This window comes from Amblyomma maculatum, chromosome 1 (genome assembly GCF_055883805.1).
Source record: "Amblyomma maculatum isolate TAMU_Amacu chromosome 1, ASM5588380v1, whole genome shotgun sequence".
In the NCBI taxonomy this organism is placed as follows: domain Eukaryota; kingdom Metazoa; phylum Arthropoda; class Arachnida; order Ixodida; family Ixodidae; genus Amblyomma; species Amblyomma maculatum.
The window spans coordinates 331133439-331150586 of record NC_139344.1 but is presented as its reverse complement, the minus strand read 5'-3'; the positions used below and the strand labels follow the sequence as shown (position 1 = coordinate 331150586).

The following is a 17148-nucleotide window of genomic DNA, read 5'->3' as shown; positions in this document are numbered from 1 at the left end:
AAACAGGTTTACCTGATTGCCACCCGATTTCTGATGTTGTGATGGTGTTGTACAAATCTGCTCGTAGGCAATGATGAGGGCGGTATTTCACGGCAAAACAGAATACTTAGTGAGTTGATAACGAATAGTAGTAGTAGCAATAGTATAATATATTTAGTTTTGAAAATGATTTATGGGGGTTAAGGATCCTTTGCACTCGGATCCTTTGTCCAGGACGCCATTGGCTGATGCCGCTGCCCGAGCGCTCGCAAGCAAGGTCCTTTGTTCCGCAAGGCCGGAACTAGACAGCACCACATTCCAATCCGTCCACATTTCGTTTTCTTTACGAGGTATGGCTTGGTGTTCTTGGCAAGCCGATACCATATGGTGAAGGTCCGCTTTCTGGCCGCAAAATGTGCATTATGCCGAGAAAGTACCCGGAATAATTGCGTGCAGTCTAGCTGGGCTGTTGTAGGACAATATTTGTAACCGCCTGAGGTGACACTCCTCTTATTTATCGAGTCCTTTAGCAGGTGCTGGGACTGTTTCTCTTGCTAGGCGGACATGTTGCAGTATCTCACGATATGTAGTGAGGGGCTGCGGGTGGTCATGTGAAGGGAGTGATGAGGGATCCCGGGAGAAGAATGCTCGGGCTGTGGCGTGTGCGCACTCGTTTCCCTCTACCTCTGATGACCAGGTACTCATATTATTATTTTTTTTTCTGAGGCCTGGTACAGACCAAGAGAGAAACCAGGCCTCGCAAGTAGTTTCTGTAGGCGATTTGGGAGTCAGTGATAATGTATTTGGAATCGCTGTGTGTTGCGCCTAATGCGATCGCTGCCTCCTCTATTTGTACGATGTCTCAATTTCTAGCCGTCCGCCCCGCTACCGTATGGCCTACGGCTACTGCTGCGATGCCTCCGCAGGGACCCGCAGCATCCACAAGGAAGACTCCTTCGCCCTTAAAGTAGCTTTTATCTATCATCTTGATTCGTACTTTGTGCCGTGCCTCGTGATATTTGGGATGTATATTGCGTAATCGGGCCATGGTATGGAGTTTGCCCCTCCTGTCTCGTAGTACTAATCCTATCTATGCTGCGTGATGCTGGGAAGGCTAATAACGAGCTGTTGAAGAACTTTGCTGTCCGGTGGCGGTACCAGAGAGGCGGAAAGTTTGCGTAACAGGTGAGCCTTTACGAATTTGTCGATGGTGTTGTCGACGCCAAGTTCAAGCAGCCGGTTAGTAGACGCAGTGCGAGGTAGCCCTAGCGCCCGCTTATAGTCCATTCGAAGTGTGGCGTCGAGTTGTTAGAGGTTATTATTTCGTACCTTCATGTACGGGTTGCGTAGTTTGTGCGGCTGACAATAAAACCCTGAATTAGTCGAGGGTTTCCTTCTCTATCATGCCATTCTTCTTGTTCGTACGTGAAATCATTCTGCTGACTTCACACGTCGTCCGGAGCATAGTGATAGCTGTCGCGTTGAACCTCTTTGTTGATAATGTGCAGGCCGAGGATGCGAATGATGCCTGCTTCGGGAATGGTTGTATCGTGGATCTTAATTGCGATCGGTTCGTTTCTACCACTGAAGCGCATGAGTAGAAGCCTGTCAGGGTAGAAGGTGAGTCTGCAGTCGGTGACGTATTCTGCACAGTGTTGGAGACTACTTAGAGTATCCTCGATCTGTCCTGCATAACCTCTTGTTGCCCAAATGGTGATACCTTCTTCATGCAGGGCATTGCGTATGCCTTCTATGGTGTTGAGTCGGTCGAGGAGGGGCAAAGTCGGTCAGGGAGGGGCAAAAGGGCCAGAATAAAAAGAAGCGAGGAGAGTACCGCTCCTTGTGCTGTGCCCAACGTGCCCATGTTGATGGGGTTGGATCTCGTACGTGTAGTTGACGGTTTTACAGGAATTACTTGATGTAGTTATAGGTGCGGACTCCGCAATGCATGCTTTGAAGGTTGGTTAAGCTTTTTGAGTGCCTGACAATATCGAATGCACCCTTTAAGTCGAGTGCCAGTATGATGCGTAAGCCTCGTTTATGGGTGGAGTCGGAGACCTTATAGTTGAGTTTTAGGAGGACTTCTTAGGTTGATAATTGGCTTCGGAAGCAAAACACACTGTGAGGCAGCAGGATGTTGTCTTCAAGGTAGCGACAGAGGCGGAGCTGTACTGATTTCTCCATGAGCTTGCCCATGCATGTTGTGAGGGATATCAGGATATTAACTTGAGTTGAAAGTCAGTGCTCGTCGTTATATTTTTCCTTACACCCAGTCTCATTTCGCTATGTTTCTACGCACTGGGAATGGCTACTGGGTTATTTACACCACCTGGGGTTCTTTAACTTCTGCTGACATTGCATAGAAAAAAGGAGCGTTTGCATTTAGCTAATATGAATTAGTGCGTTTTGTGCAGTTACCGTATCGCCATTTGATGTTTATGTGAGCAACTATTTAGCGCTGTTCAGCATTTTATTACCGGCATTAAAATTGTTAGTTCTTAGGCCTAATAAGTGCTGAGGTTCTTAGCGCCCCCTTTTTTTTCTTCTTTTAAATTAGCTGTCTCCCTTCAGTTCTTTCATGTAGCAAATCAAAATCGAGCTGCAGTAGTGGGCCATCTCACAATATAGTCATGAAATGTTCGAATATTGTATTTTACTCTTTTACTTCTTTTTGTAGTAATTTGTATACGTCCAACTGCTTCACGTGTATGCAGCAAAAATAATGCGTAAGATGTGATATACTGGTTAATAAAAGTAGGCTGGGTATTGTTGATATGGATTTCACCGATGGATTTCATTGGATGTATCAAACTAAAAGATCTCTCTTGTAGAAATGCATTAAAATGAAGAAAAAAAATCGAGTTATATTGGTTATATAGTGCACTAAATGAACAGCGTCCTTGAGGATCATAGTAGTCGTCATACTGCTGGTGTTTATTGAACCCTTGCGTTAACTGGCGCTAAACCCTAGCGCTTGGTTCTTCAATAATCCGTTGATTTTAGGACATAAAGCCAAGGTGAGAAGTCAGGTGAACGAAACAAACTCAGAACTGAAATCTCGCTCGCCGCGCAGCGTTGCACCAAGCGCAGCTTTTCGAGCGCGCTCGCCTGCCTGCTGTGAAGAGCGGCTCGAAGAAGGAACTGAAAACGCCGCGTAGAAACATGGAGGCGACGTACTGACACGCACTCGCACACACGCGCGCAGAACTGACACATACGCACTAGTAGGCACACGCACAAAACGTGAGCACAACAGGCACACAGAGATTCAAACAAACCTCAAAACACCACTAGACAGCGAGGAAAGAAACTTCCTCGCTTCGTATACACGTTTTTCACGCCCCAGCGACGCAATCACAAATACCATGTCGAACGAGAAGAGGGGAAGGGGACGTCCTGACGTGCCCCGTTTTTGGCGATGCGAGCGAATTCTTGTCGCGACGATCTTCGGGTGGAAAAAAAGAATTCGTTGAGGCAGGATTTCTTCTTCCTTATTTTCCTTCTTTTTCTCTATCTCTATTGTCAGTTGCGTGTTCGTTTCGGCCTCTTCGAGCATCGGGGCGATTCCTTGGACTTGAGACGATGGTTTGTCCAGGCGCGCGCATGAGATAACCGCTGTCGACGATGGTGCTAGAAACTCGCTCCGTTGAGCCCTGAGAGCGTCTCGAGCTCGTCGCCGGCAGTGGGTGTCGGAAATTGGCGCGCGTTTGTAGATTATTTTGTATGTCAGCGAATTTTCTTGGCACCACCCCGTTCATCACCTACTTCTCTCTATCGTCCAATCTTTATCGCACTCAACGCATCGTTTTATACGCCGCGCTTCACGGTGTGGAGCGTAACAGCCTCGAAGAGACGCCGCGAGTGGCGACATAGAGATTTAGCGAAGCGCTGTATCTGAAATTTACTTCGATATAGTCGTCGCTACGCTACGTATTCCGGACACTAAACTTGCATCCGCAATCGGGTTGTCTGTGAAAGATACAACATACAGAATACAACGTATATATGAACACATAACTAAGACTGGCTGTCTGCTGCGAGGCGTCCTTCAATTTCAGTTCTTCCAACTGAAAGCGAGTATCGGTCTTTAAAACGCGCATTCGCAGATAGGGAAAATGACGGCATTACCTGCCAGACCATTTCTTTCGGCATGTGTCATATTCTCGTGCGAACAACCGTTCTTTCAAAATCTGTCAGGCTGCTGCCAGTCGGAAAAAAATTCATTGCTGTGGTGCATCGCGATTCGTTTGCACGGCATTGGAGTAATGAAAAATGACCAGGATTGCACTTCTTTAGAGCTTAATGGCGAAAGCGTTTCCTCCATCTTCTCTTCTTCCTCTACTGTCTATCTTCTTTCTATATCTAGAGTGTTTGCGCATACTGTTTAAAACTTTCTTGAATTCCTGCCGGGGAAATTATGTTGAGGTCAGAACGTATTGCGACGTCCTTACCGATGAATTTATGTCGATGTCGGAACCTATTGCGATGTCTCGCTGACAGATCTCGCGGAATCTAGCGGAAATATCTCGCAGACTCGAGGTATTCACATTGAGCCTAGAAAGGCGTTTGCCTTGATAACACAGCCTTCGTGTCCCCTCCTACTAGAAATCATTTCTGAAAGCTGACCTGATTGAATTTGCTGAAGTTGCTGAAGATATAATCTTCAGTGGTTTCGTTTTCTCGATCGAGTAAACATGACGGGTCAGGCCGCCACCACTGCGAATTTAACAAGGTCAGTACATCGGCTTATTTCCCAGCTGCAAACGTCACGACTGCCTATAGGTGAGACAGTGTCAGCAATTGAATCTGCGCTCACTGGGATGAGCAGAGGGGTGATGAGAAGTCATGTAAGTGGACTCAGGTCCGCGCTTGCAGCTTCATTTGCTGGCAGTTTATCGCCCATCCGCAGTTTTGACTTGCTGCCCGGGTGGGCTGACATTGCCAAGATCTCGGTGCTGTGATGGTCTGGCAACCCAAGCGGCAAGACCGGGCACTGCGCATTTTGCGTAGCTTTGCATACTGCTTATAAAATGTTGGTTGAGGCTTCACGTGAGACTTCGTTATTATCACGTTGTTAATAGCTTATATTTCATAACAGTCGAATTTAAAAGTGCACATGGCTTGTTACTTTTGATCTTCCACCACTACTTTAATAACTACTTTTTTACCGCTGGCATCGGTAAGATGCATTCTCATTTACGACGTTGCATATGCTACATTTTATTCGTTCAAACGTTCGTTTAATATCGGCAGGGGTGACGCAGTGCCGTGTTGGCTAGGTAGCAATTGAATATTGAATCACAGTTAAGTAAAAATGTCTGGATATTGATTGACTCTTCGCAAGAAATGCATGTTTCGTTTTGGCAGTCTCTGTTTCCGTGTTCAAAGTTTGGAAACGAGGGGCACGCAGAAGTCTTAAAACTAATTTCGTCACTGATTTGATATTTTACTGTACGGTCTCTTAGGAATTTTTAAGGTGGTTCTACATCGGTTTCTCTTAAGTGCAATGATGTTTGATCACGTTCACCCTTGATACGATAGCTACTTTGCTTACTTGTCGATTTTTGTGATGTTATGTGTAATATGTATGTATGTTCACCGCCATAAAATTTCAGTTGATAGTTTCCGCTTCTGTGTTTCGTATCGTTTTCTACGTCGGTTTTTCTTAAGCGCAACTATGTTTGAACACCTCAGGTGGTTGTTCAGTTAATATTCCTAGCTTTTATGTCCTGTTTGTGCCGCTCGCTCGACTGATGTTTCTTTCTCTTACCTTTTCTGAGTCCGAACATGTGCTTGGATGAATCTCAAACATTTCTGAATCTATATTCCTAGTAAACTTACCACTCTTTTATCCAAATGAAACAAGGGTCATGCTTTCTAAGGAAAAATCGTCATACAAATTCTTTTGTTTCTTTTTTTTCCTTTCTTTTACATTCTCCACCCTTTCTGCTACAAGCCTTTACGTACGAATCAAGATGCAGCAAACCCCACTGCGAATGTTTAGTTGAATGCATACATGGCAGATGGTGTTTTAATAAAAATTACAGGTGCTGTCGTTGTGAAAAGGGACAAGATTGAGTTATTTGTCTCTTTGTAAGTCAGGAGGCTGACTGATGCGAAGTACCCAGATTCGAGGTCTTTTAATTGCGCCTTCGACTGCTACCGAATACTTTAAAAAGTGTTCAGTAGGAAAATTACTCTCTTCTCTCACTTCAAATGTCACTATGATGCTTAACTGAGGGTTTCTATTTTTAACGTTGTGTATATAAAAAGTCTTAATTATGACGCACGCTGGATACATCCTCCAGAAAGGCCGCACTACACACATTGAAATGCGCATCGCGGATGGCTAAACGAGCATCTATATGCCATTCTTTTGCGTGTTTTTAATGAATGCTCGGCGTCACCGTTGGAGTCGTAAGCGAGCTTCGTGTGTCCTTCCCTCTTCCGATGCAGGGGCGCTGTTCACGGACGACCAGCGCTCTTCGGCGATGGAGCTTGCGTTCAAGTACGCCGTCATCCGCATCAACAAGGACCGCACGCTGCTGCCCAACATAACACTCAACTTCGACATCCAACACATCCCCAAGGGAAACAGCTTCCGAGCGGCCAAGATGGGTGAGTCGATGGTACTTGTGCCTCGTTGCTATGCGGCGGCAGATATATACTATAGACGGATACAAATTTGCTAGTGATGCTTACTTGGGCGCTGTACCGAGAGCGGGAGGGAATGTACGTATATATGGGAGGTAGCGGTCCTGGAAAAGAATTTAGGTAAGCAGTAATTCAGCTTTGATTTCGAAAAATTCACGGCACATTTATATGTGCCGTGAATTTTTAATCCTGTTTAAAGATTAGACAACTGGCCACTGGTGGCCTTGACTGCTTTATGCACCGAGCACAATAGTGGGTTACCTCACAGTTACTTGTGGAGGCAAGAATGCGAAGACAAAATAGCACTGAGTGGGAAGGGAAAGCTATCCAGCGGTTATATATATATATATATATATATATATATATATATATATATATATATATATATATATATATATATATATATATATATATAACAGATTAACAGATTACATTACTAACAGATTACTCCTAACAGATTACATTACTAATTTCTGTGATTATCCAAGTAAACATTAAAAAAAAAAAAGACATAAATTAACATCCCCAACGCTTTCCTTGGCCTCGCCGACTGTTGGCTTCTTTCCTTCATATTATATATATATATATATATATATATATATATATATATATATATATATGAAGGAAAGAAGCCAACTCTTCCAACTGAGGTACATCGGCCGCTGTCCCCCCTGCTACTTTCTTGGGTATTTATGTTGTCTGTATACGAACAGCACCGGACGCGTTATTCGGAGGTCGTGGGTTCGGATCCCACCATCGGCACGTTGTTTTTTCTTCTACTTTGTGTCTAACTATCTTTCCCCTTAACAGATTACATTACTAATTTCTGTGATTATCCAAGTAAACATAAAAAAAAGACATGAATTACCATCCCCAACGCTTTCCTTGGCCTCGCCGACTGTTGGCTTCTTTCCTTCATGTATTATAACGAGCACCCTCATTTCCCCTTGATTGATCTGCTTATATATACGCACCGCATATACGTGTGGGAGATAGGTGTGGTTAGACATTGCTCATTTTCTTTTGAGTAGACACGACAAGTTCACGAACATGATAAAAATTACTGTTGTTCTATAGTATGCATTTTCTTATGTTACGCTGCCCTCAGAAGCGCGAAGAAATAATGGGCAAATTTAAGGCGCTTCTTTAAGTCAACCTAACGCCAGCTTGTGGTAATTTTGGCTCTTGAACGTCCAAAACGAAATTTATGTTGATATGTGTTTGCTAAACCGTTTTGTTGTCTCATAAAGAAAACAATACTTTCGCTCATGTTAGGCAGCCTTCAGCAGTTCTGCTTTAGTTTCGTATCCTCGACTTTTGTTTAATTTTTAAGAACTTCTTTCTTTGTGTGCAACAGACAACAGAGGGTGAAAAATTATCCAGGAGAATGACATATTGTTCACCTGCTAACTATCTAGCGGAAAAAAAAAAAAAACGGAAAAGACAGTGAGAAAAGGGGGATGTAGGGTTTTTTTCTCATGGTGATGTGCATGAGACGTTCAAGACAAGATTGTTTAATGCTGCTCGTCCATCCACGCACAAGCCATAGCACTCCTGATGCAATGTTGTGTACACATGCGCTTATAACACTTAGTGTTTCATAATCTCCATTTCAGTCCCCATGCAGCCAAATATAACTCTCTCCAACTAAATCCCGTCTCAAGCGACACGAATTAGAAATCCATATGGTTCGTTCTGTACCGTTCCTCTGCTCAGTCGTATCCTAGCGGACAGACGTCTCAATGGAAATCCCATAACGATACCTGTCGCGGGAGGAGAACATCAGGGCCTCGGAATGAACTTGGACCGATGGCGAAAAGGCAGGGAGGGAAGAAAGGGCCTCCCAGAAGGCAGCAGCTGGCCGCTCAGTCGCTGCAGCTGGCGCCCTGTCCAGAGCACAAAGTGCTGGGCGAGTGGAGATCTCCCAGTCGGCGCGCGCTTTCTGACAGCCGGATTCCCGCCATTCCTGTCGTATGATAACCACCGCCGAGCCCTAATGAGCAGGGTTCAGCGCACGTTCCGTTGCAACACCTCTTTACTCTGCGGTCTCGGAGCGTAATTTGTTTATTGTTAATGCATTTTTCTTATGGCAGTTCACAGTGCCATGTTTGTTCATTCGTTTATTTACCATTGCTGCACGGTCATCAAGTGCTCCTAGCCCGACTCGTATTCACACGCAGTTTTCTCTTTGATGTATGCAAAGAACAAGAAAAGACACTCACTGCAACAAATCAATTATATAAATATTTGAACACCTCTAGAAGTCAACCGCAGCTACCTATTCGAATACTCTTTCTGTAAAATGCCCATCACTACGAATTTAATCCTTCGCAGCGCTTTGTGACTCAGTCGCCAAATACTGTAGGTGGTAAACTGGACTGCAACATGTGACTAGGGACCGGGAAGCTCTTAGATGACTTATTATTAGGCAAGTTTTGAAAGTTCATTTCTTGTGAGTTTTTCTGTTCGCGTGTAAAAGTTCCTAGTGTTAATTAGCATGATATATGCGTGCAACCTCAGCCGTGTTATGAATGTCATGGAGGAGGATTTAAATGCCGAATAAAAGTTTCAACGGGTGTCTTCTGAATCATTAAAATAACCTTTCATCAACAATAACCAAGCGTGCTCAAACAAAATTTCAGCTCCAAATGAAGTGAAGGATAATAATGGCAGGGTTCTTCAACTGCCAATGTATGTAACTAATCAGTCAGCAGTCATCGACTCAAGCATGTTCTGTCGCGTCTTGAAAGGTAGTGAAAGGTGTTGCGGTATGCACACCAAACGACAGATTTCAAAGATTTTTTTTTCGCTCGAGTAGCTGACTAACACTCCATACGTTAAAACAGAACTGGTAATAAAATATCAACACAGAATACAAGTGTTCCTGGCATTATACTGTCATGGTGTTTGGTTTTCGTGGCATTTAACCCTGCCTTTAAACACGAGCTGTGGTGAGCACAGCTGTCCAATTGCGCACTGTCACCACCGCAGATATTGTCCTCGTTCTCAGCAATACATCGGAATATAATCGGTAAAGGATTTGAATGTTGTTCAGTGCAGTTTAGGCCGGCATTCTCTTCTCTCATTGCCCGCTTTACTCACTATTGGTTTTTAAGCCAGTAATCTTTTGTTATTATAACAAAGTTCGTGACGTTCAATCTGATGCATTCTCGCTTCTCTCAGGGCACACATTTTTCTCATTCTTGCAGGCATCACCCATTCAGGGGCGAGGATTCCCTGAAACACTTAGGAATGGTACTGTGCTCTGACCGAAACAATATTCCTGGGGGAGAAACACCAATAACGTCGTTACGGCTGTTAGTTTATTTACTTTTTTGTTTGGTAACAACAATACTGTTATGACAGATATTTTTATTCTTGCCGGTTCACTCACGTTTGGCACGAATATTGTTAGGAAACTTTGCTAGCAGCGTCCAATTCTCCTTAACGAGATTATATTTTTTCTGACTGATGATGATAATGATGGTTATCGTCAACGTTCCTGAAGATGCTTATACAACGATATCAATAACACACCTGTTGCTGAAGCAGTGCCTGCTCAAACAACCCGCGGCAACGAAAAAGATTAAAGCGCTGCAAAAACTTGGGAATCCACCTTCAACAAACACCAGTGGCAGGTGCAATCTAGCGGCAGGTTTCCAGGCGGTGACCCCGCTGCAAAATATACTGCGACCCGAGAAACGGCTCGACGCGCGTAATAGTGTAACAGCTCGTAAACAAAGCGATCGACCGCCGCCCGTAGCCCGCCACTTGAGCACTATGGGGAGAGAGGAGGAGGTGGCGGAGCGGCTGAGCTCTGAAGCGATAAAAGCGTGCCGGAGGCGCTGAAAACAGCTTCTCCGCATCCCACCGAGTCGCTGCATAGAAAGCGCCTCCTTCGGGATCCAGCCGAAGTGGATGTATTTCTCCCTTTCACTTGATCGTCATTCCCGCCGGAGCTTCAGTGACGGGGGACTAGTTAAAGCGGCCCTGAAAGTCGTGGGAACTGTAATAAGGGAGCAAGGTTCAGGAAGAAAAAAAGAAGCGGGACAGGGGGCAAGGAACACGTTACACCCTTCGAACAAAGAAATGGCCTTCTTTACGAGGCGTAACCTAAGAGAGGGTGTGCATGCAACGATCTCAGGCTTCTTCTTCGGGAGCGTGTGGTATACGGCGAAGGTATCTTGCGTCTTTCGTCGTATAACAGACGGCCCATCCAGGGTGGCTACTGTAGCAACTATTTCCTTTTTTTTTTCTTGTTTTGTTGCCCTTAACGTCGGTGTAGTGGCCAGCCACGCGCGTTAAAGGTCGCGACCACCTCCACGCTCACCTTACGGGCGTGCTTCATTGCAGCTTTGCTTCCCTTTTCCTTTTTAGATTCTGCCCTGTACTTCGTGTCCGGCAAGAAGTGTCGTATACTAGCCCCGGGGCGCCGTTGACAACTTGCAAAGGCGTTCGGAACTGGACGAGAAAAAGGGGGGGGGGGGGGAGGCAACAGCATAGAACGCTTTCGCGGGTAGGTTTTATAGAGTGCTCAGGGGTGCCAGGAAATAAAGAGCCCTTTTGTCACTCTTCCGCCGGCCCCGCGCTGCTGTTTTTTTTTCTTTTGCTAATTTCGTGGCGTAGAGAAAAAGGCGTGGCAGAAGGCGGAGGCAGCGCTCTTTGTGTGCGTTTCGAGGGGTGTTCTGGCGCGAGATATAACGTTGTTCAAGAGACGCTTCTTCGAAAGTGCAACGAAGGAGGGAAATAAAGCTAAAGAAGGCAAACAAAAAAGTACGAGACGACTAAGGCTGCAACCCTTGCCGTCCCCCTTTCCCTAAAACTATTTTGGCGTTAACTACCCGATATGTCAATAGCCTGATTCCTCTTCTGTACAGCTCGCTGCTTCTTTCTTTCTTTCTTTCTTTCTTTCTTTCTTTCTTTCTTTCTTTCTTTCTTTCTTTCTTTCTTTCTTTCTTTCTTTCTTTCTTTCTTGTCATTCCCGCGCTCTAGTAGCTGCTTCCTCTTCCGTTTTTTACTGCACCAATTTCTGCCTTTTTGTGATTCGGTCCTTCTTTTTAGTTACCGTCACCTAGGCGCCTGTTTGTGGTACCAGGGCTTTTATCGGGCATTCTATCACCGCTCCAAGGGGGCAGAATAGTCCCTGCTCGAGTAATTGCGGCGCTTATGGCCGACGCGTCGGTTTAATTCCACGCCGGATATGTTTTGCGCTTGCGCTAAGTAATCGGTGTGGGTGCTTTCGCCTGACTGCCGGCTTGCGCTTGTTCACGTGGCAGGTACACTTACGTTTTTATTGGTATTTTAACTGTCTTGTCGGAGTACATGACACTGAAAATAGGGGTCTTAGAGTACCTGCTATGGTCGGGGAACAGGTGACGATTATTAGAGCCGTGTAATGGTCTTGCGGTGTTTATTTGCCAGTGGAACTCAGGAGGTAAATATGTAGCTCGGACGGGGACGCCTTGTTCTTCATACCAGGAAATAACTTTGTTCAGGAAAGAGACTGTATCCTGGGCTATTTTAAATAAGAGCCTCTCTACACCGTCCTAGCTCAAGGCACAAGGCGCGATAATACTGTAGAAATGGTTCATAGAGTAGAAGTGGTTGCTGTAGCCAAAAAAAGGAAACGACGCGAAAACCAATAGACAGTTTTAGTTTCACGTGCGTACAGAGTTACGTACGCAAACGTGAGATTTCTACGTGCGCTGCGCGAATTTCGCCAGGACTACTTTTAGTTTCACGTACGTGGTGCAAACGTGGTGTACGTGAAGCAAAATGTATGGACCTTTCACACAAGCCTCGAAAAACTGTGCGTACGTGTTATGCCGCGCCATCTAGTACAGATGAACCAAACTAATTTTGTTTAGTCGAGCTGCCTTGAGCCGAGCCACGCTACGGTCGTAGCCAAGAGTCGGTCGAATTGGAAATATCTGTTCTCAACGTCGTTGCTCCACAGTGAACAATTAGCAAGGCGCATACCTATATGCGTCCACCGCACAGCGTGTCGCATGCAGTCTTCGAATGGATTGCACTCTCTCACGTCGCGAAGCATATACAATCGTCGCTTTTGGAAAAGCGAATTCGCTGGGCAACAGAACCAACAGAACTCATGCTTACAACTTCACAACCTTCCCCCTACAACGGATTGGCTCTGGTTGCCTGACGGCTTGCATCTGGCACTCTAGCCACTTCTCGCTCAACTCTTCTGGCGTGACCTCGCGAGATCGTTGCTATGACGACGACAAACGCTTCTGCGTCAGGCTTAACAGCTGAAAAATCGTCCTTCTATCTAAAAAGAAAAGGCTATTTGTCACTTGAAACTTTACGCGAGGGTAAGATTGGGTAAGCTTAAAGCGAATACAACAGTTTAGAACACGATATCGCGCCGAGGAATTAGCGGCGAAGCTGTTATTGCTGTGAAGCGGGCGGGCAGGGCGTCGCCATGTTGTCAACTTTACGTACGCCAGCAACGTGAAGACGCCAACGTGAAAATCCGAATCTCACGTACGTCCGTGAAACTCCCGCGGACTCTTCACGTTCTGCGCATGCGCACTGGTCACACGTAGGCGCTTCACGTACGTGAAGCTCCCACGTACGTGAAACTAAAACTCTCTAATGTCGTGTGAGGGTTAATTTCCTTTATTAAGACTCACATGCGCCTGGTATAAGGTAGCTCCTTAAATTTTTCAAAGCTATGGAGCTAAGAAACATCCAACCCTGTGTTGTATTTTCCCCCTGGGCATTCTCCATTCACTGAAAGAGGACAAAATGTACTCGGCTTTCTTATTTATTAATGGCAGGCGGAAGTTCTTCATAGTGAATGCGCAAAGGGATGTAACATGGCCGGATTCATCCGAAGAAACCGCCTTTCAGGAGAGTTAAGACAAGCCAGCCTAAGATGTATGTATATGTGAAAACTTGAACATTGTCGCCATTCTCCACATACAGAATTATATTAAAACAAAATATTTTACGAATTGCCTTGATCACAATCCTCACATAATCTAGCTGTTATTTATCTCCGCGACAATCTTTGTTTCGGTAAAATACAAATTACTAGAAAACAATCACCCGACAAACGCTTCTTAGCTATAATTTCTCTTTCATTGTAACAGCTCTAAGAAAAAAACGTGTTCGGTGGGAAAGGAACGAGAAAAATACAATATGTTTATCACACGATCACTTAGAAAGTTGTTCTTCTGACAATAGATGGCTTATAAGGGTATACGTTTTCCCTCAGATACTCATTAACAGCGAAAGTGATCGAATGCTATTGTTAATTGTTCGCGCCGTCACTATGAAGGTCGAGTCACAATTGACGTGAAACTTTCTTTGTCGAATTTTGTTAAAATGCGACGATGAGATAACACCTTTCGACAGAAAGGATCATCGTTTAGTACCATACGCGTCCATCTTAGGGAGTAAACGTTCGCTTAAAATGTTTTTGTGCATAGGCTTTATGCAGTGTTGCCATCACAAGCGGAGTCATTGCTTTCTTTATCCGTTGGGTGTAGAAAAATTAGTTATTAAAAGGAATCATAACCGATTATATACAGAGTCGAATAATCATACCTGCTACGAAGAAGTAACGTAAGCACTGTTGCGTAGACACTCGAACATTTGATATCTCTTGGGTCATTATTGTTTGTTCTTGAAGCCAAAGCCTAATAGATATGCAGCAAGAATGGCTGTTCTCGGACAGTAAGTCCTTTTGTGCTTCGGCGACCGCGCTTTTAACGGGTAAAAACCAGCGCATCATTACAGCGCCCCTTGTTGGACTCAGCAAGTCATACCGCGAGAGCTTCTTGCGCATTCGTGGCACTTCACAGCTGTAAAATAAACTTTCTCCTTTTAGTATTCATTATTCATGTGAAAAACAGTGTTTTCTTCGTATTACCTTAATCCTTCAATATAGCATATAGCTTAGACGAAGCAAATCTTTAGATGCCAGCTTTGGTTAAGCATGCCCTAGGGTAGACTAAGTCGGGATTAATTCCCTTTGTGGATGAAAACACTTGTAGCTGCGGCGACCAGCACGATTAATAAAATTAGTTACATCAATTCATAAAATTAATAAGCGCACTTCATGCGTGGCTCGCTTAGGTTGTTTGCATATGCAATAATGGTTTGCGCTAAAATGCGCGCCATTGTATTCCGCCATTCCTTGGGCACTCTTTTTGCGCAGGCGATCGCCAAACAACGGCGAAAACGAGCCGAGTCGAAAAGAAAGTATAGAGAGATTCGATGCAGCATTAAGAAATACCGTAATGAAAAACACAAAAACAAACATAGGTACTACGAATAAAAAAAAAAACAAAAACAAAAACAAACAGCAATGAAACACTGCGAACGTGGATGCGCAAAATGTCGAAGAGGTGAACATGCAAGCGCTCAAACACCTGGAATAATCTAGGACGGCGGAAACAAGAAAGACAAAGCTGTTTAGAAGCATAAATGAACATTCCCTGAACTCCACATCAAACAAAACAAAAATGAGGACCATTGTTATCAGGTATCATTTTTTTTTTTTCGAGATCCGGCTAATTTAGCTGTCTTTCACATTCGGCTCTCATCATCTACGACTGGCGGATCCTTGCTCCTAACCGCCTTGCGGCGTCTAGTGTCATTTCTAGAAGCATTCTCTTTGCCGCAGGCGCCAAGGGCTTTTCAGGTATTTTCCTATATACTTTTGAATGAACCGTGCTGAGGTGGTCCGCGAAATTAGTATTTCCCGCTTTCCGTCCAACTCATCCGTCTCTACGCTCTGAGTAGTGTGCAGCATCGGAGAGATTGTGGCAAATCTCAACCTTGATAATGCGAGCAGGCCTGCAGGCTGCTATCAGCGTACACTTTCTAATAATAGGAACACTGCAGAAGCAGAGAAAATGAACGAATGCTTTCTGAACGCGAGTAGTGTTTGTCCCAGGACGCGACTAAATAACGCCCATTTTTATCGGAAACAGCATGTTATTTGGATCCAGTCTGCGCCCAAGTTTGGGGTATGAGCACTATGAATAACTTAGCAAAACGAAACGAGGAACGCTTAAAATAAAGAGAAGTGGCTGCTTAAAGGACGGCTCTCAAAATTGGAAGATGGAAAAGAATGGAGAATTTCACGAATTCGATGCGATCCGGACAAAGACAAAAGAGTAGAAAAATGGTGCAGAGGAATGAAATGTGAGCTCACACAAGAGCGGCGAGCTTCTTTGATCCCGCATAAAGGACAAACGTATACCCCCGACCGCAACGCGTCGCTCGCCCACAGCTCTGAAGATAATGACTATTGGGAGCCCGTGCCATGCTGCCAACCTACAACCCCTGGATCCTTTCTTCCCGTTGGGAAACTCCTTCCCGTCTTTCCTCCGATACCTCGCATGATTCGCTGAAGGCACGCTTATACTCGAGATTTCTCAGACGGCGGGGCCCCTAAAGGCGAGCAAAGCCGCTCCCCATTTCCCCGCTTCGCGGTCGGCGCAGTGGAAAGACGGGAAGAAGCGGCGCCGCCGTCACCTCCTACGCCGGTTAGCGAATAGCCATTAGTTGCGGCTGCGGGGGAAGAAAGGGGAGTCTGAGGAGGAAACGAGGTGTTGGGTGGGGATCGAATATCGAGCTGTCACCGCTCAGTACGTTTTCGAGGCTGACTGCGCGTAACGGCCCTGTCGCCGCCGGCGTCTCGGCTGGGCGCACAGGTGGTTTAACGGGCTCTGGGAACTGGGCAAAGCCTTTCCGGAGCCCTCTTTGGTTTAGCACGGTTGATGTTTCTGCGCGTGTGACCATTGTGTCAGGCTTTCTGTGCGCCGCTGTTTCACGGGTCTGAGCACTGAATCAAGCAAGTTTGGAGAAACGGTTGTTGGGAGTGTTGCAATGAACCAAAATGAGAGCAGGCTTCCTTTTCTTGCTCTGCAATAAACAAACCAAAAATAGGGAGGGGGGCGGGGTTTGTGGAGGGGAAGGGGCTATTTGCGTGGAAAAATTTCATATGACGATTATTATAATTTCACGTTTTCCGCATGTTTATTACGCAAGCTATAAGGAATGCAAGGATGCTATGCGGTTTGGATGGCGCATACGAAAAAATTGAAATTCGCACGAACATTCTTGCACGTCATGCAGATTGTAGTTAAAATGTGAAAACCATGAAACGCATTGAAAGCGTTCATAATTATATTTTTTTAAATGTTTACCTTGCTTTGGTTTAGAGGGGTTAACGTTCTATAGCGACCCAGGCTCTGAGGACTACGAAAATTTCGACCACCTGGCTTTTAACGTGCGCCGACATCGCATATTACAGGGGAGCCTTTGTTTTCGCCACCACTGAAAAGTGGCCGCTACGGCGAGGATTTGATCCTGCACCCTTAGATTTAGCAGTAGGGTGCGCTAACCTCTGAGCGACATGTGGTGGGGCCTTAAGGAATTTGTGGTTCCATAATTTCATTTGCGCTCATCGCATACAACATTTGTCTCCACCATGGAGCGTTTATGTTTTGCGTGGAACATGCTTTAGGGACGCAGACG

The 17148-nt window shown here is 45.2% G+C and overlaps 1 protein-coding gene across 3 annotated transcripts in view; it reads left to right on the top strand.

Annotated features, from left to right (window-relative positions):
- LOC146207422 (glutamate receptor ionotropic, kainate 2) overlaps positions 1 to 17148 on the top strand; it is a 415085-nt gene that overhangs the window by 321409 nt on the left and 76528 nt on the right. For all 3 annotated transcript variants that reach the window (XM_084587259.1, XM_084587265.1, XM_084587251.1), the window contains exon 4: positions 6436 to 6597. In XM_084587259.1, coding sequence (XP_084443385.1) covers positions 6436 to 6597 — 162 coding nt within the window. The remainder of the gene's footprint in view (positions 1 to 6435; positions 6598 to 17148) is intronic.